Source organism: Scatophagus argus, chromosome 1, assembly GCF_020382885.2.
Source record: "Scatophagus argus isolate fScaArg1 chromosome 1, fScaArg1.pri, whole genome shotgun sequence".
Lineage (NCBI taxonomy): Eukaryota > Metazoa > Chordata > Actinopteri > Scatophagidae > Scatophagus > Scatophagus argus.
This window is the reverse complement of record NC_058493.1, coordinates 27,553,736-27,575,596: the sequence shown is the minus strand read 5'-3', so window position 1 is coordinate 27,575,596 and position 21,861 is coordinate 27,553,736. Positions and strand designations below refer to the sequence as shown.

Below are 21,861 nucleotides of genomic sequence, written 5' to 3'. Positions count from 1 at the left end.
GTGTGTCTGCTCTGATGTGTGTGTGCTCTGCTCTCCCCACAGGTGGATGGAGGCCTGTCTGGACGAGGAGCTGCCTCCCACCACAGAGCTCGAGGAGGGGCTCAGGAATGGCGTCTATCTGGCCAAACTGGGCAACTTCTTCGCCCCGCGGACCGTCTCCCTCAAGAAGATCTACGACCGCGAGCAGACGCGCTACAAGGTGAAAACAGATGGATGAAACAGTTTTTCATCACGATCTGATCTCCCGTCACCAAAGCCAGACACTGTAAACAGCAGCCAGAGATTTGACTGCTGTGTGGGCCGACCGCTGCACACCTGCGGTCGCTGCCAAGTCCACGTAATGTGCTTAGATCAGGAGGCTTGCACTACGTCTTTGACTTAGTAAAGCAAATACAGTCGGTCTAATCTTTATCCGGGCCGATTCCACAGCAAGTCATGAAGCTACCCGCCCTTCAGTTCGTCAGTGACAGATCAGAACTGACGGTGCTGGACTGTTGCTGTCTGCAGAGACGTGTTGTAGAGGGAACACGCCGCGTCCTGCTGTACCTGTTAGAACGTCACAGCGGGAGAACAGTACATCAGAAGATGAAGGACATTAGATACTGAACGTCTCCAGATGATGTGTTGTTTGTCTCGGGGTATCAGCCAACCGATTAGTGGATCTGTCACTAACTTAGCCATCTTGTTGATCATTTTAATAGCATTTTTAAAAGCAGGAAACATCATTCAAATTGTCCAATAGTTCATACTCCATTTATGCCATTCATGCACTTTTTAATCTCCATCATTTTGACCTGAGATTCGTTCAGTCCTTGCTGCCTCGGTGTCCGGAGTGTGACGGTCAGCGTGTTGTGGGCTGCCTCTCGTTGTCGATGTGACTTTGTGTCTGAGTAACATGCTGGTCGTGTTGTGACGTTTTGTCTCCATCTTACAGGCAACGGGTCTCCATTTCAGACACACAGACAACGTGATCCAGTGGCTCAACGCCATGTCAGAGAAGGGACTGCCAAAGGTGAGCATCCACACACACACACACACACACACGCACGCCAGTATTATCTGATACATGCAAACATACCTACAAGCACAGTTAGAGTCAGTGTTAGGTTTTATTTTATTAAATATCACCCAGGTTTTCCTCCTCAATCAGTCTGAAAAATAAAAATAAAAATTCATTTTTTTTTCTGTTTTCCTATGTAATGCATTCACTTGTTAAAGAGTGTTTGTTATTTGCAAACAAACCGCTAAATCTATACAGTCTCCCTGCCCTGGGGGGCCTTGTTAGCTCTGCATTATTTAGGTCATTGGCTGCACGTATACACAGTTTATGTGTCATAAGCATAATTTTATGCTATTATGTTGGTTTTAAGGCATCAACTGGTGCCAATTCATTTCAGCACGGTATGAAAACAAAGTTGCAGCAGGTTCAATTTTGTGTGAGATGCAGTAAATTCTGGTCACACGGTTGTGTTGTGCTGAGGGAATCTTTTGACAGTAAAGTTGGCTGCTTAGATCTCATCTGTTTTAGTGTCAGACTTGTTCAGCAAGCAGCTCTAAGAAGTTTGACATTGGAGTTTTGGCTCTGAGGAAAAAGTGCTTAAATGAGAGCAGACTCCGTCCATAGTGATGGATTATCTGCCTCAGACGAGGTGTCCGATCAGTGCCAGCTCGTTTTCATACCGCGGTGAAATGAATCGGAGGGGAGGAAGCTCAGTCGGTTTGTAAGCTGCGTATGTTTTACAGTTGAAATGGGGCTACACACCCTAAAAGAAAGAAGTAAACAGTGGCCTATTATAGTAAAAGTGCTTTTCTGAGAATTTTCCACCATCTGAACTCTGTGGAAACTCTACTGAATACTTGTCACTATGTTGGCATGAAAGAAAAAAAAAACACAGAGCGTAGGCCTGAAATATCACCAGTTGGCAGCTGCAACTGAGCACACACACACACACACACACACACACACACACACACACACACACACACACACTAAGATCCTGAATCGCTCCTGCATGCTGTGACAGGCTGGATGAGGACCTGCTGCTCTGACTCTGTGTTTCAGATCTTCTACCCTGAGACCACAGACATATATGACAGAAAGAACATGCCGCGCTGCATCTACTGCATACATGCACTCAGGTACTGCTGCTCACTCTCATGTTGGTCAAACACTGTCAGTCCACTGGTTAGTCTCCTCTGATTCTGAATTGTTTTTTAACAAGCCGAAAGCCATTAAATACTACCATGAGCAGATGCTTTAAAAGTTTGTTGTAGAAATTGTATGAATTCCTCATCCGCTGTGTGTTCAGCGAGGTGTTTTAGGGCTGTGACACTTTTATGAGGTGCAGTTTTTCAGCAGAAAGGCATTCAGAGGAGTTGGTGTTTGTGTTCACGGCCCCAAACGCAAACCACACGCCACACACCGAAAAGAACTTTGAGCTGCTTCAGCTTAAAAACTGCTGCCTGTAATGTGTGAGTTAACCTCAATAATTAGCCTGATGGCTTCTTTAAGTCCTCATTGTTTGTGAAACCTGTTGATATCCGAACTTTAGAAGACATGAGGATAACCTGAAGAGGTTAAGTTGAATCAACAGCCACACTAAGTGCTGATCACTACAAACAAATCTGATTTCCCTTCAGTTTGAGGAGAGCAGCTTCTGCTGTTGGAGGGTGTAGAGACTGAATACAAAACTGATCCTTATCAGGGTTTTTCAGTGTTTTCATCCCTGTGGAAACAAACAGCCATGACTCATTGTAAAACGTTAAAACTTTTCATCCTGTTTGTTTCCATCAAAATACAGCGAAAAAGTGTGCACTGCCACGGACACACACTCATGAACTGTTTCACTGCTGCTGTTGTTGTGATTCTCTTATTACTAAACAAATGGACCCAGTAGTACCTGTAGGTTATTTTGGTCGGCCGTGCTGCGGCGTCAGCGCTGAGCATTTCATGACAGTGTGCCAAACACAACGTATTCCACAGAAGCTGTGGAAGTCAGGTGGAGACGTGATGCTCTGGTTGACTCTGCTGTCGAGAGCCAGACTGGAGCTTCTTCTCATCCTCCTCCTCTGCCGTCTTCTTCATCTTCTTCTGCTGCTGCCTGTTGTACCTTACACACTTTAAACAATGAGCACATTTTAATGTCTGTTTGCTTTTACTCCCTCAGAAGCAGTTCTAGTGGTTTACCTCAGTGTCTACCAAATAAATGAGGACTAATTGTTCCTCTGTGTGTGTTTTGAATTAACTTCCCTTTGCCTCTCGGTGATCTGCAGCTTCACAGCAACAAAGTGACAGGAGTGGCAGCCTGGCACGGTGTTGAAACATCTGTTTCCTTGTCCTAAAATGTCGCAGTCTGATATTTGCTTTGTGTGGCCTGCCAGCCTTTGAACTTCTTGTATTTATTATCCTGAGATCATAATATTCAGGACAACAGCGAACAAACCCTGCATGGACGAGTGTTTTGTGACTTCTGTATTGTTCCCCTGAGACGTACTCTGTCATGTTTATTTACTGTGTCCTTTTTACAGCCTGTACCTGTTCAAGCTCGGCCTGGCTCCTCAGATCCAGGATCTGTATGGAAAAGTAGATTTTACTGGTAAGAATTTGTTTTCCTCATTCTGCCCCCCGTTAACCCAGTTATGTCATCTTAAATCAGCGTTACAAATGTCCCCACGTTGCCAAAGTTAAAGTCTAAAGCGTATTGAGTTTGTGCTGAGAGGAGGAGTTTGTCTTTCAGCAGCCCTCGATGTGGAGGAGCTGCTGGAAATGTGAAAGTCATTAGTAACTGTTAGAGCTTTTCCTGTCAGTTCCCGGCTTGGCTCCCTGTCCCCCAGTCAGAAATGTGATTATCACACATGAGCCAGGAACAGTCTGTCTCCACGGCCTCTCACTTCCCCTGACCCAGCCCACTCCCCTCGCTTTGTTTTTTCACCTCAGTCCACTGATCCATTCCTCCTGCTCTGTCTTCTCTCACAGAGGAGGAGATCAACAACATGAAGAGCGAGCTGGAAAAGTATGGCATCCAGATGCCCGCCTTCAGCAAGATTGGCGGGATCCTGGCCAATGAGCTCTCTGTGGACGAAGCTGCATGTGAGAGGGGCTCAGATGTCGCGGGGGGAGGGCGGGATTGGATAGCTGCACATTATAGGGTTCAGTTCACTCGTGCTTTCATCGTGAAACAGATACAGACGTCCTCAACGATTCAGACATTCAAGTTATGAAGAGCCGATGCTGACGGTTCCCGCGCTGTGGCTTCAGATTTAACAGACAGACATCAAAGTCGTATCAGAAAGCAAATAAACTTTTCCCCCAAATGTCAAACTACTCCTATAAGTTCAAGAATCAAGGCTGCAACCAATAATTATTTTCATCAGCCTGCTGATTATTTTGACAATTGTGTGGAAACAAACAGCCATGACTAATCGTGAAACGTTAAAAGGCGCAGCAACTTTCCATCCTGTTTGTTTTCATCAAAGTACAGCGAAGTAGTGTGCACTGCCACAAACACACACTCACAGCGGCGTCAGCGCTGAGCATTTCATGACTGTGTGTCAAACAGAACGAATTTCCCCCAAATGTCAAACTACTCCTATAAGTTCAAGAATCAAGGCTGCAACTAATGATTATTTTCATCAGCCTGCTGATTATTTTGGTGATTAATCAATTAATAGTTTATTCTATAAAATGTCAGAACACTGAAAAGAAATGCTCGGCACAGTTAGAGCTCAAAGTGGCGTCGTCAGATCAAACACTCTTCATTTACTGTCATACTTGGCAAAGAAAAGCCGCAAATGTTTTTTGTTTTTTTCTTGACAAAATGATTAATTCTCAAAATAGTTGGCGATAAGTTTTCTTTCAATCGATTAATCGTGGAAACTATAAGAACCATATCATCAACACAACACAAGATTACAGCAACACACAATATTGAGTGATGGATGTTTAACCTGAACAAAGAGCCAGCTGCTCACCCCCTTCTCCTGCGTCCTCAGTGCACGCCGCTGTGATCGCCATCAACGAGGCCATCGACCAGGGCGTGTCAGAGGGCACGCTGGCTGCGATGCAGAACCCCAACGCCATGCTGGTCAACCTGGACCCCAGCTGTGCCCACCAGTACCACGACACCCTGTACCAGGCCAAGGGAGAGAAGGTGGCCAACTCGCGCAAACGGGTACGAACCTTTAGACTTGAGCACCAGGGGACGATGGACAGAGCGCAGAGAAGAATGGTCGCCTGGGGCTCGTGTCCCTTTAGAGACCATAAAAGGCCCGTGTCATTACAAATTGTCCACTTTTTGATGAGGAAAATAATCAAACACACAGCCTGAAGCAGAGTAACATTTTGGCATCAGGCAGAGCAAAATGCTGAGGCCACACAAATCGGAAATTGACACAACCACAACACTAAAGTCTGGTGGTTGGAATGTGGACGGGATGGGGACGGAGCAAGTGAAGGAATAAAACCACTCCATCCTCTTTTGACAGGTTCCTGCAGTGAGGGGTGACTGTGGGATTTAGGACCTGATATGATCTGAAATGTAGACAGTTTGGTTTGCCAAAAGGCAAAGCAAATAAATTACCAAATTTACCCAAAATATGAGAACAAGAGAACAAAATGTCCTCTGGAAAGAAATGCATTAACTTTGCTCTCCTGTGTTTTACTTGCTGTTGGCCACATTTTTGTTGCTGTGCTCCCAACAGCAAATGGAGAACGCCGACGCAGAGAGAGACGTCTATGATGAGCTTCTCACCCAGGCTGAAATCCAGGGCAACGTCAACAAGGTCAACGGTAAATAAGTCACATGAACACACACTAGTTTTCGCGCTGACTTGTTCATTTGTCTTGGTCTCCGTGGCACAGCGATGAAATGTCAGCCTCTGTCCTGCAGTGAGCAACGCCCTGAGTGCAGCTGAGCAGGCGCTGCTGAGCGGCAACGAGGAGAAGTTATATGAGGCCCTTAAAGCCATGGGCATTCAGAACCTGCAGGCGCAGAACAAAGGCTGGTACCTCAAACAGCTGCAGGCTGACCGAGAGAATAAAGACCAGGTTGGTGCAAATGAAGATCTGCATTTATGTAAAGGTGAAAGGTCTGCTTCTCTGTGTCCTCGTTATAGTCTCCTTTTTATTTCATCCCTGTTAGATCTCTCCGGGAGAAGCACTGACCAAGGATGAGTTGCAGAGCGGCGTGGTTGTGGCCAATGAGATTGCAGAAGGCTACCTAAAGAGTATGTACATGACACATCCAGGATCTGCAGGGTTTTTCCCTCCATTATAAGGCTGAGCCTCAACACTCAAGCTGAATGAACGTAAAATCAACGTGGAGAGCATCAAAACTAACAGAATGACTTTTCTTAGACCTAACGGTTGTACTTGTAGCTTCCTTGTCTGACTTCTAACTGCACAGAATAATAATGGGTGAGCTTGGCTCACAAATTAAATACTCTGTTGTTGAACTTAAAACCCCCACCAGATCTCAAAGTCTTCCACAAACGTCCGGAAAACACTGAAAGTTAGCTGACAGTTTGTCAGTTTCTTAGAATTCACTCATGACTGCTTGTGTGTGTGTGTGTGTGTGTGTGTGTAGTGTTGAAGGCAGTGGAGCGCATCAATGCTGCCATCAGAGCGGGTGTTGCTGAGAAGACTGTGGAAGAGCTGATGAACCCCGAGGCTCAGCTGCCTGAGGTCTACCCCAGTGCTGCAGACCTCTACCAGAGAGAGCTGGCCAGCCTGCAGCAGCAAAGCTCAGAGGTACCCACGACCAAACACACTCCTCTTGACTAAAAAATGCACACAAGTTCATCTGTAGAGCCCACACCACACTGATGGCAGCCCAGAATTTGTTTAATGTTACGGTGTTAAGACTTGGAAACACAGTGAAACAAAAACAACTTTTATAAACTTGGTGCCTAATTTTCCAAATGATAATAAATTTTTACTTGAGCATGCTTTTATCACTGAGCGGTTCTGGTTATCAGTCAGTTGTTCTTTATCGAGCACCAACACCAAACAGAAGACATTTGAAGGCATCACTTGGGGCTCTGGGTGCTGATGATGGGCTGCTTCTTTTACAGTTTTAAGCCATCTTTCAGATGAGTCAGTAATGTAAATAATTCTCATGAAGGTACATTAGTTTGTTATTATCTTTTATGTGCTTTGTTTAGCAGTTTTATTCTTTTATTGCTGTGTTTTTGTGTTATGTTTCAGTTGTGTGTTAGCTGTCGCACAGCCTGCCTGTAAGACATGCAGTATGTAACTCTTATGAAACCAAGCAGCCCCCATCAGTCTGACGGCTTCACACCAGTTGCTGTAGACCCTTGTTGATGTTCCAGCCTGGTCCTACTTCCTCTGTTCTGACTATTGAGCAACAAATCAAGACATGTCAACATATTGTTAGCCCCCGGAAGTCTGGCAGTTTGACGTATGAGGTAAATTTGTGACCTGCGTCCTGCAGGGCTCGCTGAACCACTCCGAGCTGCTTGTTGCCGTGGAGATGCTGTCATCGGTGGTGCTGATGAACGAGGCAATGGATGTTGGAGACAGAGCTGCCCTGTGGAAACAGCTGTCGAGTGCCGTCACAGGCCTCAGTAATGTGGAGGATGAATACGCCCAGAGGTGAGCACACGCAGCATCAGCGGTTTCTTTGTGTGTTTCCTGAGCGGGCTGAGGCGGGCTGGTGACGTGGCAGCGTACCTGTGTGTTCCTCAGGTACATGGACGAATTGATGCGGCTTAAGGCAGCGGCCAGAGAGGAGGGTGGCGACTATCTGACCTGGAACGACATTCAAGCCTGTATCGACCAAGTCAACCTGGCTGTGCAGGAGGAGCATGAACGTAAGAGACTCGCTGACCCGAAACCACAAACTTTGGTCCACGATGCCCTCTAATCAAAAATGTGTTTTTGTTGAATATTTGTAATATGTGACGAATTGTTCTAATCGTCCTCCTATATTACGTTGCGATCATTGACTCTGAGTGTTTTCACTGGTCTTTCTGCACGTCTGCTCGTCTCTATGCAGGCATCGCCGCCATCGGACAGATCAACGAGGCCCTGGACGAAGGGGATCCCATGAAGACCCTGGCCATGCTGCAGAACCCTTCAGCCAAGCTCACAGATGTGGACCCGTCTGTGGCTCAGCATTACCACGACAAACTGCTGGAGGCCCGCAGGGAGAAAGCTCACGTAAGACACACGCCCAGCATACTGCATACTGTTCAGGTTGTCGTCTGTCCATGTGTCAGTGTCCTGGTCTCTCCCTGTGTGATTTGCTGATTCATGTGTATCCAGCATTCGGGGCAGCATTATGCAAACACTTTGTGCAAACAGCTCCAGGCTGCAGTTACATCCTTTGGATGGGCTTCTTATTGCAGCTGAATGTTTCCTGTCCATTACTCAGCAGAGAACTCAGGAACAGAAGGGCAGACTGGTACCAGATCTCACATGTGGTCACAGGCTGAACTGGTGACTCTAATCTCAGGTGTCCCCCTTGAGACTGTGCTGATTGTATTGCTCTTCTATTCTGCTGGGTTGAACGTGTGTGTGAAGCGTCCACGTTTTGCAATCTGTTGTTTTTTTACATCCACATCTGAAGCTTTGTAGTCGACCACAAGCTCATTGTTTTTAATGATACTGAGCTGCAGGTGACTGAGCACATGTTCAAGATATGCAGGCTGCTGATTTGGAGCATTTTAGTGTATTCTAAGTCAGTGTGTAGATGTTTTATTGTGATGTGTAGTCGTAGCTCACTGAAATCACAGATACATTGTGGTTGCAGATGGTTCCATGTGACTCGGGCCCCCGAGCACCACATGACACCACCAGACTGCTAATATCATAGTATGACCCCCCCCCCCCCCCCCCCCACACACACACCTAAACACACACACATGTGACAGGAAGTGTGTGTGTCTGACTTGCCTGTGTCTGCGCCTCTTCTTCTGTTTTCTGTAACACCTCTTGGTTTCACATGAGTCCACACTCATGCTGAGCAGAAACTCCGGTACATCGGCACCCTCTGACTCATTTCCCTGCGTTGTCATTACGTGAGTGAGGAGAGCTGTACGTGTGTGTGTGTGTGTGTGTGTGTGTCTGTACAGCATGTTTGCTTGTGGCGTTCACAGGAAGACAGCTGTGTTTTGGTTGTTTTCCTGTTGTGGGAGAAGCAAAGGCCAACATGTCAGGAGCTGAGTGCAAAGGTGAAGAGGAGGTGAAAATCCCTAATAAACACTCAAAACTGCAGAGTTAAAAGATCATTCCTGATTTCTTCAGATTAGCTTCTGTGAACAGAACCGTTCTCTGTGTTTCAATTTTAGGACTGAGTCTGGAAGGAAGTCTCTGATTATTGTGAGACAATACTTAGCCACTGCCCACACTGTTTCAAATGTCAGCAGGCATCAGTTACATATAAACCCTTGAATACATCATGTGGGAATTCGTCACACTTTCGTAATGGGACCCAGAAAAAAAATTAGAAGCGGAAAAAAAAGAAGAGGAAAAAAAAGCCAAACTATTTTCCTGCTGATTTTGTAGGAAATAACAAGGCGGGCCGCAGTCATTTGCTTCCATAAAAGGGCAGAAAGCTGACCACACTATTAAATGGGGCAGAAACACCGTCCTCTGGCTGGCAATCAGCGAGGTTTGAGGTGACGCGCTAAAGGTTTATTTAAAGAGGACTCCTGTGGGGTTTGGAAGATGCTGATGAAATGCTGGCCTGCTGAGAGAGACCCGTCAGAAGGCGGGAGATGTGGGGAGTTTCCAGGTGATGTGAGGTCAGCTGAGTTTGGAGAAGGGGCCGACGGTTCAGTTTGTGACTGGCTTCTTGGTGTCGCCTCATTAACTCTGCAGTCCTGGAACAGTTAGTCAGCAAGACAGTCAGGCAGAAGCTGGCTTTGACTGCAGGCTTTGCCTAGATAAACAGCTTGAAGTCCTGCCCAGACCCTGCTGACTAATAGGCTGGATATTGTCCACTACACTCTTCAGAGGGTTATCACTTTACTGTGTGTCTGCAGATTACAGCTCTGACTCTGTGACTTTCAGCCTGGGGTTTGTTCTGTTTGCTCTGTTTCCCACACTAAATGCTTAAAGACGTGAATGAGCTCATAGTTTCTAAGGAAGCAAAAAAAAGTTTAGGAGTAGAGTTTAGAAAGACATATTATCAACCACCCAACCCCCTCAGCTTTCACTTCCTCTATTTCCCCAACGTGCTCGTACCGTTTGATGAGCTGCACCAGGCGACGCCTCCTCCAGTGGCTGTGCCGGCTCTGGCACCACACCCTGTCTAGCACCTCCCGCCAGCTGCACTGACTCATCACCTACAAATACCAATTAGAGCACCAAGTGCAAACATACAAACACTCATCAGCGCTCGCCCAGCTTTGTTTACTATGAAGAGGGAGCTCATCGAGCTCCTGCTGCATGCTGTTGCAGATGTTAGCTGCCTCCCCACCTCCTCCTGTTGCATAAGAAGATCAGGTATCAGTCGTACCCGCCCTCCTCCTTCACACACCTCCTCTCGTCTGCCCTGAAGCACAGCATGAGGGGGCGGGACACAGGGCGGAGGAGGAGGAAGCCCAAACCAAATGGCTGTTTGACCGCGCAGCAGCTGCACATGTCATACAAAGTCAGAGTGCGCCATCTGGATGTAGCTTGGTACAACTACAACTGATGATGATCAGTGTTGAATTCCGTCCTGAAATCTCGACTTGGTCTGCATGGTGACCGCAGTGAAACTTGAGTCTGTGACATTTTGTTGCATTTGTTTATTTTTTCGTTTATTTCTTAAAAACATGTCAGTCATGTGTCAGTCCCTCCTAATAAAACAGCCTCTCGTTAACAAATCCCCCACGGAGACAGAGATTTCAGAAACAGGAGTCGCACTTAACCCACAGCTGAGTTAATACAGTTTGAATGATAAAGTTCAGAACTGTTTCATCCCTCACGCAGTCTGAGGTGTTTTTATTGGAGTCTTAGACCAAAATAAAGATTTAAAAAAAGAAATCATACATCATGCAGATCTTCATCGAGTATTTTGTTGCTTCTTTCATGATGCTAATATTTAAATTCTAAATCAGCAAGGGACAGACTGATTATCTGCTAAGACCTTATCAATAATCTGAAACTGCAAAGTAACAAAATTTTTCAAATAAAGGTAGTGGAAGAGTGGTAAAAGTATAAACGACTGAAAATGGATTTTATTAGAAACTTTATTTGATATCTTGGTTAGTAGTTACTTTGCAGACATAAACAATTTCTTTTAAATTAATTTGCGTGTGTCAGATTTGATGGTCTGCCATGTTGATAATCCAGCAATTCCTAGTGAGGATGACAGTTGGATTCTTACTCTGCTCAGCTTTTTGTCTTTCACTTGTGATTTTGCTCGGGAAAAAAATCAGAGCAACTTTGGTGTGAAGTATTTGGAGGAGAAAACACAGACTGGCTGTCCGTGATCAAATAGAGAACAGATGGTGCGTGCGAGTGTTTGTGTGTGTGCTTGCTATCCATGTTTAGTTTCTGAACATATTCCTTCTGTGTCCTTCCAGGAGACCCAAGACCCGTCTGCTGTGCTGTGGCTGGACGAGATCCAGGACGCCATTCTGAGAGCTAACCAGGACACACAGGAGGCCTTACAGTGTAAAACACACACTCACTTTATGTATAAGACTGCAGACTTTTTGCCGCTCGCCTTCTGCCAGCATCCGTGATGTTAGGACAGTGTGAAGTGTGAATGTTTGTCTCCGCAGTCTCGCAGTCCATCCAGGCTATCAACGAGGCGGTGGACATTGGCGACGCAGCTCAGACCTTGGCTGCTCTGCGTAACCCCGGGGCAGGACTTTATGGGGTCACTTCTGAGTGTGCCCAGACCTACCAGGATGACCTGACCAAGATCAAAACAGAGAAGAAGACAGAAGGTGAGGACAACATGTAGGGAATTATAAAACTGACTGTTGCTGCGCTTGTTGATGCAAATCTGATGAAACTCATAGTGATGATGCATCTTCTCAGTGGTTTCCTGTCATGATTTGTGTCCAGGTGATAATGGCAGTGAGTGGGTGAAACACTGGGTGAAGGGAGGACACAACTACTACTACAATCTGAACACCAAGGAGGGCACCTGGGTGGAGCCGGAGGGCTTCCTCCAAAACAGCACCCAGCTCAACAAGGAGGACATCCAGGTGGGTTCCTGTCCCTTTGCAGCGCTGCGTGGACATGGCTTTTGATATCGGCATTAAACTGGTTTTATTCTGCTCGCCCAGTCGGTGGTTTCTGGGGTAACCACAGCCTACAATCGAGAGCAGCTGTGGCTGGCCAATGAGACTCTAATTGCCAAGCTGCAAGCTCGTTGCCGTGGCTACCTGGTGAGAAAGGGCCTGGAGGAACGGATGAACTTCCTGAAATCCCAAGACCCAGCTGTTACATGCATACAGGTGAGACGCACACAACCATCATCCTGAGTTTACACGCAGAAACTTCCGTCTGCAGTCAGGACTTGAGTATTCTACTGATTCTCAATGTTTTTGGTTTTTCTCAGGCCCACTGGAAAGGCCACAAACAGAGGAAGATGTTCAAAGGCCGTAAGCAGTATCTGAAAGACCACACTAAGGAGGCTGTCAAGGTAAGGTTATTAAGAAATGTCTGCATTCTTGTTGTTGTTATCAGTACTGTAAATGCAGTAAACACTGAGGGATTTGTCCTCGTCAGATCCAGTCCTTGGTTCGGATGCATCAAGCTCGTAAGAAATATAAGGATCGTCTGAAGTACTTCCAAGATCATGTGAGTATTTGTATCCTAAAACCTTGTTACAGGCCTTTTGCTGCAAATTGGACAAGGCATTGTAAATTTCGTGTCACATAAATTAGGGTTTAAAGGAGACAAATTGCGCTGTTATCTAATCAAAGCTTAAAATCAAATTTCCCCTGACACATGCGCTGACATTTAGTCCTTGTCCTGTGGGGTTTGTGGAAGGCAGATGACTCATTTAGCACTCTGACATGTGTGAAGTCATTTCCGCTGCGACTCCCAGTGGATTCCTGTGCTGCCGTTTATAATGAACACTATTGATCAGCAGAATGATTGCTGTTTTATATTGCAGATCAATGATGTGGTGAAGATTCAGGCTTTCATCAGAGCAAACAAGGCCAGAGATGACTACAAGACACTGAGTGAGTAGCATCCTAGAAATGTGCCTTGAATTGGTGTTTAGTTTTGGCAGCCGCTTGACTCTCAAAGCATCCTTCCTCACACAGTCAACGCTGACAATCCTCCAATGGCGGTGGTGAGGAAGTTTGTGCACCTGCTGGACCACAGCGACCAGGACTTCCAGGAGGAGTTGGAACTGATGCGGCTCCGCGAGGAGGTAGTCACCAACATCCGCTCCAACCAGCAGCTAGAGAACGACCTGAACCTGATGGACATCAAGATCGGCCTGCTGGTGAAGAACAAGATCACGCTGCAGGAGGTGGTGTCCCACAGCAAGAAGCTGACCAAGAAGAACAAGGGCCAGCTGTCTGACATGATGATGATGAACAAGCAGAGGGGGGGCCTGAAGGCCCTCAGCAAGGAGAAGAGGCTCAAACTGGAAGCCTATCAGTACCTCTTTTACCTGTTACAGGTAACACCATTAGAGCTGCAACGATTAAGTCAGTTAATCAGTTACTCGACTGAAAGGGGATCTGTTGATCTGTTGGTTGATCATTGAGATCCCTTAATGATAGATTCAGATCGATGGAGCGTTACGTGTCTGCAGAATCATGAAGGTGAAGATGCTGGCAGCTGCAGCTGTCTCTGCAGTCTCTAATAACCAATATTCTGCTTCCTTTTAGACCAACCCCACATATCTCGCCAAGCTGATCTTCCAGATGCCGCAGAATAAGTCCACCAAGTTCATGGACTCCGTAATCTTCACCCTGTATAACTACGCCTCCAACCAGAGGGAGGAGTACCTGCTGCTGAAGCTCTTCAAAACTGCTCTGCAGGAGGAGATCAAGTGAGAAACAGACTGAAAGCCAGTCAACAGTCTTTCGTGGCCACAGCTTTATATCTGAGGACTACACGGTAAAATGTTGTCTCTAACAACCGTCTGCAGGTCTAAAGTGGACCAGATGAAGGAGATCGTCACAGGAAACCCTACAGTCATCAAGATGGTGGTGAGTTTCCACCGAGGGGCGCGGGGCCAGAACGCACTGCGGCAGATCCTGGCACCGGTCGTCAAGGAGATCATGGATGACAAAACGCTAAACATCAAAACCGACCCGGTGGACATCTATAAGAGCTGGGTCAACCAGATGGAGACGCAGACTGGAGAGGCCAGGTGAGCTGGACGTGAGGTTGTCTCGTCATTATTTCTCATCCAGTTGGCAGTGTTTCTGGTGTTTCTCTCAGAATGCTTTGCTTGTTTGTGGAAGGTTTTGTGCAGTAGTGACAGCATGATGTTCCTCTGTTTCTTCATCTCTTCCTTCCCTGTCGTCATCAGTAAGCTGCCTTACGACGTGACTCCGGAGCAGGCTATGGCCCACGAGGAGGTCAGGACAAGACTGGAGGCCTCCATCAAGAACATGAAGACGATCACTGACAAATTCCTGTCTGCCATAGTCGTCTCCGTCGATAAGATTCCGTACGTTCCAAACTGTCTGAATGCATCACATTTTTACACACATTTTTACAGCTACTTGAAACCAAGAATTTCAGTGTTTCCCCTGCCTAACTTGACTGTCTCACACGGTCTGTCAGATACGGGATGCGTTTCATCTCCAAGGTGCTGAAGGACACGCTCCATGAAAAGTTCCCAGATGCTACAGAGGATGAATTGCTCAAGGTTTGTATCTTTAATTTGTCAGCTTGATGTTTCACACTGTGCTCCACTGTCTTTCAAGGGTCAGATCCATGAGTGTATCGTTTGGCTATTTAAAATCGCTGAGTCATCATTGTGTAAAGTAAACTGGTTGTGCAAGAATACGGGGGCGAGGTTGATGGGAGAAATGCTGCTGCACATATTCAGTGAGCCGCATACCCGGGAAGTAAACCCAGAAGCTAGCAAACCTTTTTGGGCGTATGAGCCCAGCCAGCAGCTGACAGAATAGGTGCCATCTTTGGATCTGGTATCAAGTTCTGTGATACATCTATGCCCAAATCACAGCAAATCATGCAATGGCCATGATAGACTGAGATCGATTTGTAGCACGTGTGACCTTCTGCCACCACATCTTACTGCAGACAGATAAAAACAGGGTGAAGTGACTCTTTAATCCATATCTCCTCTCCTCTGGCTTCCTCACTAAAAGTGGTTTCTTTCTGACTGGTTCTTCTGTCCCTGTTTCTGATGGATATCTTTCCATTTTTTTTTCATTTTCTTCCGTTTCTCTTTCCGGCCTGTCCTCCAGCTGCAGCCTCTCTGTCGGGACGGGGACGTCCTCCTTCTCTCTGTCCGCTGACGTTAAGGCGAGTTGGGCCACTCTTCTTCTGGCTCTCCTCCACTTGTGTGTCCTGACACATTCAAGAGCTTTTCTTCATTTTGCAGTAGCACCTACAAAACCTCTTAAGTCTCAAGTGTTTTTCTGTGTGTCGTATGGTAATATTTCTCATCCTATAAACGGGCTCATAAAGCATGAAAACGTTTGCTGATCATTATAATTGTCACTGACTCATTTCATTTTGACTTTTCAGATTGTGGGGAACCTCTTGTATTACCGCTACATGAACCCGGCCATCGTGGCGCCCGATGCCTTCGACATCATTGAGGTGTCAGCAGGGGGCCAGCTGACCACAGAGCAGCGACGAAACCTGGGCTCTGTCGCCAAGATGCTGCAGCACGCCGCCTCCAACAAGATGTTCCTGGGAGACAACGCCCACCTCAATCCCATCAATGAGTATCTGAGCGCCTCCTATCAGAAATTCAGGTCTGATGTTAATGGGAATATGAAGCAGATTTTTACTGTTTTGATGTTAGTAATTTCCTCTGCTTAAAGCTCTGTTTTTCGACTCGTCTGACTCCTTCCTTCCATTCTTCCATCACAGGCGATTCTTCCTGGCAGCGTGTGATGTTCCCTCGCTTGAAGACAAGTTCAATGTGGATCAGTACTCTGACTTGGTCACCGTCACCAAACCTGTTATCTACATCTCCATTGGAGAGATTATCAACACTCACACGGTGAGTCTGGGCTGCATCACTTTAACGTTTACCTCTTCAGAGGTTTTTGGGAGGTTTTGTCTTCTGCAGTATGACTTACATACTGTATTCCATCCCGTTAGCTGCTGCTGGACCATCAGGACGCCATTGCTCCGGAGCACAACGACCCCATCCATGAGCTGCTGGAGGACCTGGGCGAGGTTCCTACAGTAGAGTCTCTCATCGGTGAGTCTTTGTGATGATGCGATGAGAGAATTAAAATTGAAAATCAGAATCGGAGAGGGCTTAAAGTTTATTTGTGGACATGTTGGTACTTTCTGACAACATATTTACTCAGATAACGTCATGGAAAAACAATAAGGCAGCTCAGCTCCACCCACACCTTTTGTTCTTTTGGATTAGCCAGGAGTTAGACAGAATCAGTTGCTGCCACCACACTGAGCTTCACAGGCAAAGGGGTATTCAGTTGGTCGCATCTTGCAACATCACCTCTAGATGCCACTGAATCCTCCACACTGGTCCTTTAATCCAACGGCTGATATGAGAGCAGCTATTAACATAAACCACCCAGCATAGTTTCATCTGGTCCTTTGAGCCCAGTTAGTCTGATCAGCTCTCTGCCTCATTCAGGTGAGAATCCTCTTCCTCCCGATGACCCCAACAAAGAGCTGATGGGGAAAACTGAAGTCTCACTCACACTCACTAACAAGTTTGATGTCCCTGGTGAGGCCAATGCTGAGATGGACGCCAAGACTCTCCTGCTCAAGTAAGTCGCGACTGTAGATTCAAGGCGAAATCAATAAGGATTAATATGACTGTTTGAGAAAATTCACGGGTGTCTTAAATGTGTTTTCAGCACCAAGAGGCTCATTGTGGATGTGATCAGGTTCCAGCCTGGGGAGACTCTCACAGAGATCCTGGACTTGACAGCAAGCACAGAACAGGTCTGAAATAAGACACACAAAGCTGTTCTGCTGATGTGGTGAACACATGAATTAAAATTTAAGAATACTTAAAGATCTGACTCCACATTTATGCCCTGAGAAGAAAATTTAAAAAATTATTGAGACCCTTTAATATTGCGATATGTTCTTTGGAGATACGATTTGTCAAAAACACGATTTTTAACCAATAGTTTACGTGCAAAGATTTGTGGTTCATTTATTTGTGGTTTAAAGCGTTAATAATCCATCTTCACAGAACAAGAACTTATCGCTTATACACGTTTCTAATCGTAATATGTGTATCACAGGACACATCCTGACTATAACGACACTGAGTCAGTCAGTAGCTTTGTCTACGCTGCATATTTCGTCTGGGTTAAAAACTACTGGATTTCTTTATGGCGCAAAACAGGAAAAGGGCTACGTTCTACTTCCTGTTTAAATGGGCTTAACTTTATCTTGTGGGCTGTGCTCACTGAATTTCAAAATGACATCTTGCACCTACTTCCTCTATGACCACATCCTCTTTCCAGCAGTCCGTGTGTGGGAAATGTAGTAATAAGATATCTGATAGCATTAATGTACTGAAGGTACATACATATATTTATGCAAATTGCAGACATCAAAAATTTCCTTCCAAATGTGCAGGAGCGTGTCTAGAACAGGGGCTTGTGCTGGCCCTGGCCACCAGTGAAATCTGATTGACCCAGCTCATTATCCTAAGGCATGATTGGCTTTCCGCCCAATAAGAGGCAGGACCTTAGTCAAAGCAGCTGTTTGTATTTTTGAATGTGCTTTTTTATTTTTGTGTGCAAGTCATGATTACTGTAAAGTTCACAACGCATCTTGTTCTGATGGATGACAGGAAGCAGAGTACCAGCGCGCCATGCAGAGGAGGGCCATCAGGGACGCCAAGACTCCAGAGAAGATGAAGCAGGTCAAACCGGTGGTGGACGACAGCCTGACGCTGCAGGGCAAGAAGGACAAGATCAAGAGCAACCTGCAGAGGCTGGCAGAGCTGGGGAAGGTGGACCCCCAGAACCGCTATCAGGACCTCATCAACGACATTGCCAAAGTAAGAGAGCAAGAGTGCTGCCTCTGGAAGTGGGCGATTAAAACGACTCAGTGTTTTACTGACATGTGATGTGTTTGTGTGCGCCCGTGTGTGGCAGGACATCAGAAATCAGAGGCGGTATCGTCAGCGTCGGAAAGCTGAGCTGGTGAGACTTCAGCAGACCAACGCCGCCCTGAATTCAAAGACCAATTTTTTCAATGTTCAGATCGATTCTTACAATCAGTACATCAAGACGTGCATGGACAACCTGGCCAGCAAGGGCAAGTGAGTGGCCTTTCCTTCTCTTTTAAACCTCTATCAGATTTTGCATGTTTACGTCTACCTTTAAAGGTGAGTTTACACGCCAAACAGCCCTCATGTGTACATGATTAAACTGCAGACAGAAGCCTTACCTGTTAACAAAGTTACACTGCCAGCTGTATGACAGCGGTCCACTAGATGGCGCTCTGAACGGCTACAGTGGGACATCCTGGTACTTTTGGGCCCCTACATTTGAAACGCTATAAATGGGAGACATAGTGGTTGTTTTTCTGACATGCTAAACAAAATGAGCACAAAGTGGGTCACAATGCTGGTCTTCAGGCTGCTGCTGGTTTTGAGTCTGGACCTCTAAACAGGGACTGTTCAGCAACTCCAGCAGTGCAGAATGCAGCTCAGTACCGCTGCTGCCTGGTTGGATAGAAAACCAGCCTCCCTTTCAAATGTGTTAGTCTGAGGTGAATTTATTCTGTGTCACCAAATCACATACATATGAAACGGCTTCACATCACGTTGACGGTGCGTTGAAGAGAAAAGATGCTGTGAGTCCCGAACAGACTGCACGAAGGCCTGAATAACTCGTTTGGTTTCCTCGGTGTTCAATACGTTCCTGTTCTTTAGTTTTCCAAACATCCTGAAGAATGAGAGTGTGGATATTCACTCTGACCAGTAATGCGACACAGAAGGATTCCTCAAAGTGACATGTAATGCTGGACGATGCAGTGGTGACCCTTGTAGAGCCGTTGTCATGCTGTACTGGACGCCTGTCTTTGTCTGTCCTCTCAGGTTGTCAAAGAAACCAGGCGACAGCAAGGCCAAGAAGAGTAAGCAGGTTTCACAGAAGTACACTGCGTCTCGCCTGCACGAGAAGGGCGTCCTGATCGCCATAGAGGATCTGCAGCCCAACCAGTGAGTTCTGCGTTCCTTAAAGGAACAGTTCACCCAACATTGGAAATTCAGTTATTATCTTCTCACCTCCATGCTGGTGGAAAGTCTGGTGACAGTTTTTTCAGTCTCAGTGTTGCAGCGAGCCGCTAAACGAACGATGGGAGAAGCTGCGGACGTGTTTTAAAATGTAAAAAAAAACAAAAACCCACGATCCCATCCGGATTTGAAGTTTGATTTGAAAAGACATTGTTTACCTCCTTTGTTCAGCTGAAAACTTCGCTTCACTTCACTGCTAAGCTAAAAGCTTACAGCGCGTCCACGTGCCCCTAGACGAGATGGGCTGCAGGCTAACGCTTTTAAACATGTAATTTCTGATTTTGGGGTGAACTGTCTCCTGAAACTTTTGTCACGGTCAGCAGTTTTAGTTGGACAGTTGAAGAACCAGTGGGCTCTCAGTGATCAGTTTCTTGTCGTCCTTCCTCGTTCTTCCTCTTCTCTCTTCACAGGTTCAAGAATGTTATTTTTGAGATTTCACCATCGGAGACTGTGGGAGTTTTTGATGTCAAGGCCAAGTTGATGGGCGTGCACTTGGAGACATTACAGATAGAATATCAGGTATTATTATCTTTCAGTAAACAGAAATGTTGGCACAGACTGTTGGCTTGGATTTCATGTCTGTTTTCGCTGTCTCTGGTTGCCTTCTCAGGACCTCCTCCAGCTGCAGTATGAAGGCGTGGCGGTGATGAAGCTCTTCGACAAGGCCACCATCAACGTCAACCTGCTCATCTTTCTGCTCAACAAGAAATTTTATGGGAAGTAGGAAAAGGATGAAAGGGCTGCAACGGACACTGATTTAAACCACAGAAAGCCCTGACCTGGACCCTCCCAGCTTTCCTACACTCCCTGCTGCACTTGTCCCATGTGTCTATGCAAATCTATGTGCCTTATTTTTTTATTATGTGGATCACCGTATGTGCTTTATTCTGAACGGGACACCCCGCTGTGCGACTCGAGGCTTCACACCTCTGCTGGAGTCTGTCTCTTCCTGTCTGTGCTGTGTGAAGCTGCAGTTAGGTCAGAGGTTTAAGATTTGTATGTTTCGCTTTAAATATAAGAATATCTTGTGCATGGGCTTTGATTAATTATAAAAATGTATGTTTTATGTAAAGAGATCACATTTTGTGTATTTCTTAGCTGTTAGTTTCTTTGCTCACCTGACTGAGGCCTGATAAACGTGTCCAAAGCGTACCTTTCAGACGACTCTGCCTCCTCTCGGCCATTTTCCTGTTGCTGCTTGTGACAAGTTGGAAAGAAGAACTCAAAGAGTCGAGGGGGCAAAAAGCAAGAAAGACCCTCCTCCTTCATCATATTTTATTTTGCAGTTTTCTATATTTTGATTCGATCCTAAGCACACACACATTCTGTGCAAAGAAAAGGTGTCGTAAAGTGTTACTTTCAAAAACAAAATTGCCATGCTCATATTGAGCTGCTGAAAACAAAACTTGATGTTTTTAATTTAAATCATTTAGAATTGAATTTGTTGCATGTACACGACAAAGTCACGTTATGCCGCTGAAATCGGGTGTGTGCTGGCTGTAGCCGTTGGTTTGTCTCGGGCTGGACGGGTCTGGACGGGACCTGAGGACTGATCTGCACGGCGTCCAGAGACCCCGCGGTCCTCCTGCACTCTCAGCCTGTGCAGATGCGATGGTTCGCCGGCTTCGCTGATGACTTACAGGAAACGATATTTCTTCATCTCCCACTGGCTGTTAATCTCTAACTGAAATGCACATTAAAATCCGTTGAGTAAACACAACATGCCCGTCAGTCTGTAGAAACAGGATGGCATCTAGAAGTATGAGCTGGACATTGAATACACTGAGTTTTATATCTTGTTGAAAATAATTCAACAAAGTTACCATTATTTATATTTTATGTTGTCGGTCCACATCATACTGTATCTGATGTTTGTAGAACCCGAGACAGAACGTGTAAGCGAGCCTGAGGAGGCGCAGTATTACAGGAAACGGACTTGTGGGTCCAGCAGATGTCACCCTACACCAGCTGATTTTTAGTGTTGGTCCTACAGGAGACTGACTTATTAGACGAAGCCTTGACCCTGAGATTTCATGCAGACCTTACTGAACTAGATCCTGATTTCCTGTCTCGTTGACACTGTTATTTGAAATGGAGGAGACTGTGCTCTGTGTATGTTATTATCTCAACCTCGGCCCATTAAATGTATTTGACCTGTTTTAGAATAAAGTTCTACGGAGGCAATGTGTACGCTGACTCAAGCACTTTTGAGATACTTTCTATGTAATGATACTTTATACCTATACGTTGTAAAAGGAAATATATAACACCACATCTGTTTGACTGAATACATACCAAACACAGAACTGCTTAGTAAAACATGATGTGTGGTTTTGGATTCAGCCTGCCAACAGTAGTCTGATAAAACGAGCTCTGCCTCAACCAGCTAACACATTAAACACAATAACAAAGTTTAAAACATTTAAATGCAAGAAACAACACTCACAGGAGGCATAAAGCTTCAGAATATACACTTTTGATT

The 21,861-nt window shown here is 45.9% G+C and overlaps 1 protein-coding gene across 1 annotated transcript in view; it reads left to right on the top strand.

Annotated features, from left to right (window-relative positions):
* iqgap1 (IQ motif containing GTPase activating protein 1) overlaps positions 1 to 21,567 on the top strand; it is a 35,056-nt gene extending 13,489 nt beyond the window's left edge. Inside the window, exons 3-37 of the mRNA XM_046396080.1 lie at positions 43 to 199; positions 935 to 1,012; positions 2,063 to 2,139; positions 3,529 to 3,596; positions 3,977 to 4,090; positions 4,993 to 5,171; positions 5,701 to 5,788; positions 5,889 to 6,046; positions 6,141 to 6,225; positions 6,585 to 6,748; positions 7,452 to 7,612; positions 7,706 to 7,830; positions 8,016 to 8,179; positions 11,536 to 11,626; positions 11,737 to 11,904; positions 12,026 to 12,168; positions 12,250 to 12,420; positions 12,525 to 12,608; positions 12,695 to 12,766; positions 13,086 to 13,155; positions 13,240 to 13,604; positions 13,816 to 13,979; positions 14,079 to 14,303; positions 14,466 to 14,606; positions 14,723 to 14,807; positions 15,656 to 15,888; positions 16,007 to 16,139; positions 16,241 to 16,343; positions 16,749 to 16,884; positions 16,975 to 17,062; positions 17,928 to 18,137; positions 18,235 to 18,401; positions 19,182 to 19,304; positions 19,790 to 19,898; positions 19,990 to 21,567. Of these exons, the coding sequence (XP_046252036.1) occupies positions 43 to 199; positions 935 to 1,012; positions 2,063 to 2,139; positions 3,529 to 3,596; positions 3,977 to 4,090; positions 4,993 to 5,171; positions 5,701 to 5,788; positions 5,889 to 6,046; positions 6,141 to 6,225; positions 6,585 to 6,748; positions 7,452 to 7,612; positions 7,706 to 7,830; positions 8,016 to 8,179; positions 11,536 to 11,626; positions 11,737 to 11,904; positions 12,026 to 12,168; positions 12,250 to 12,420; positions 12,525 to 12,608; positions 12,695 to 12,766; positions 13,086 to 13,155; positions 13,240 to 13,604; positions 13,816 to 13,979; positions 14,079 to 14,303; positions 14,466 to 14,606; positions 14,723 to 14,807; positions 15,656 to 15,888; positions 16,007 to 16,139; positions 16,241 to 16,343; positions 16,749 to 16,884; positions 16,975 to 17,062; positions 17,928 to 18,137; positions 18,235 to 18,401; positions 19,182 to 19,304; positions 19,790 to 19,898; positions 19,990 to 20,103 (4,813 nt within the window). The 3' untranslated portion in view covers positions 20,104 to 21,567. The remainder of the gene's footprint in view (positions 1 to 42; positions 200 to 934; positions 1,013 to 2,062; positions 2,140 to 3,528; positions 3,597 to 3,976; positions 4,091 to 4,992; positions 5,172 to 5,700; positions 5,789 to 5,888; positions 6,047 to 6,140; positions 6,226 to 6,584; positions 6,749 to 7,451; positions 7,613 to 7,705; positions 7,831 to 8,015; positions 8,180 to 11,535; positions 11,627 to 11,736; positions 11,905 to 12,025; positions 12,169 to 12,249; positions 12,421 to 12,524; positions 12,609 to 12,694; positions 12,767 to 13,085; positions 13,156 to 13,239; positions 13,605 to 13,815; positions 13,980 to 14,078; positions 14,304 to 14,465; positions 14,607 to 14,722; positions 14,808 to 15,655; positions 15,889 to 16,006; positions 16,140 to 16,240; positions 16,344 to 16,748; positions 16,885 to 16,974; positions 17,063 to 17,927; positions 18,138 to 18,234; positions 18,402 to 19,181; positions 19,305 to 19,789; positions 19,899 to 19,989) is intronic.
* The last annotated feature ends 294 nt before the right edge of the window (positions 21,568 to 21,861 follow it).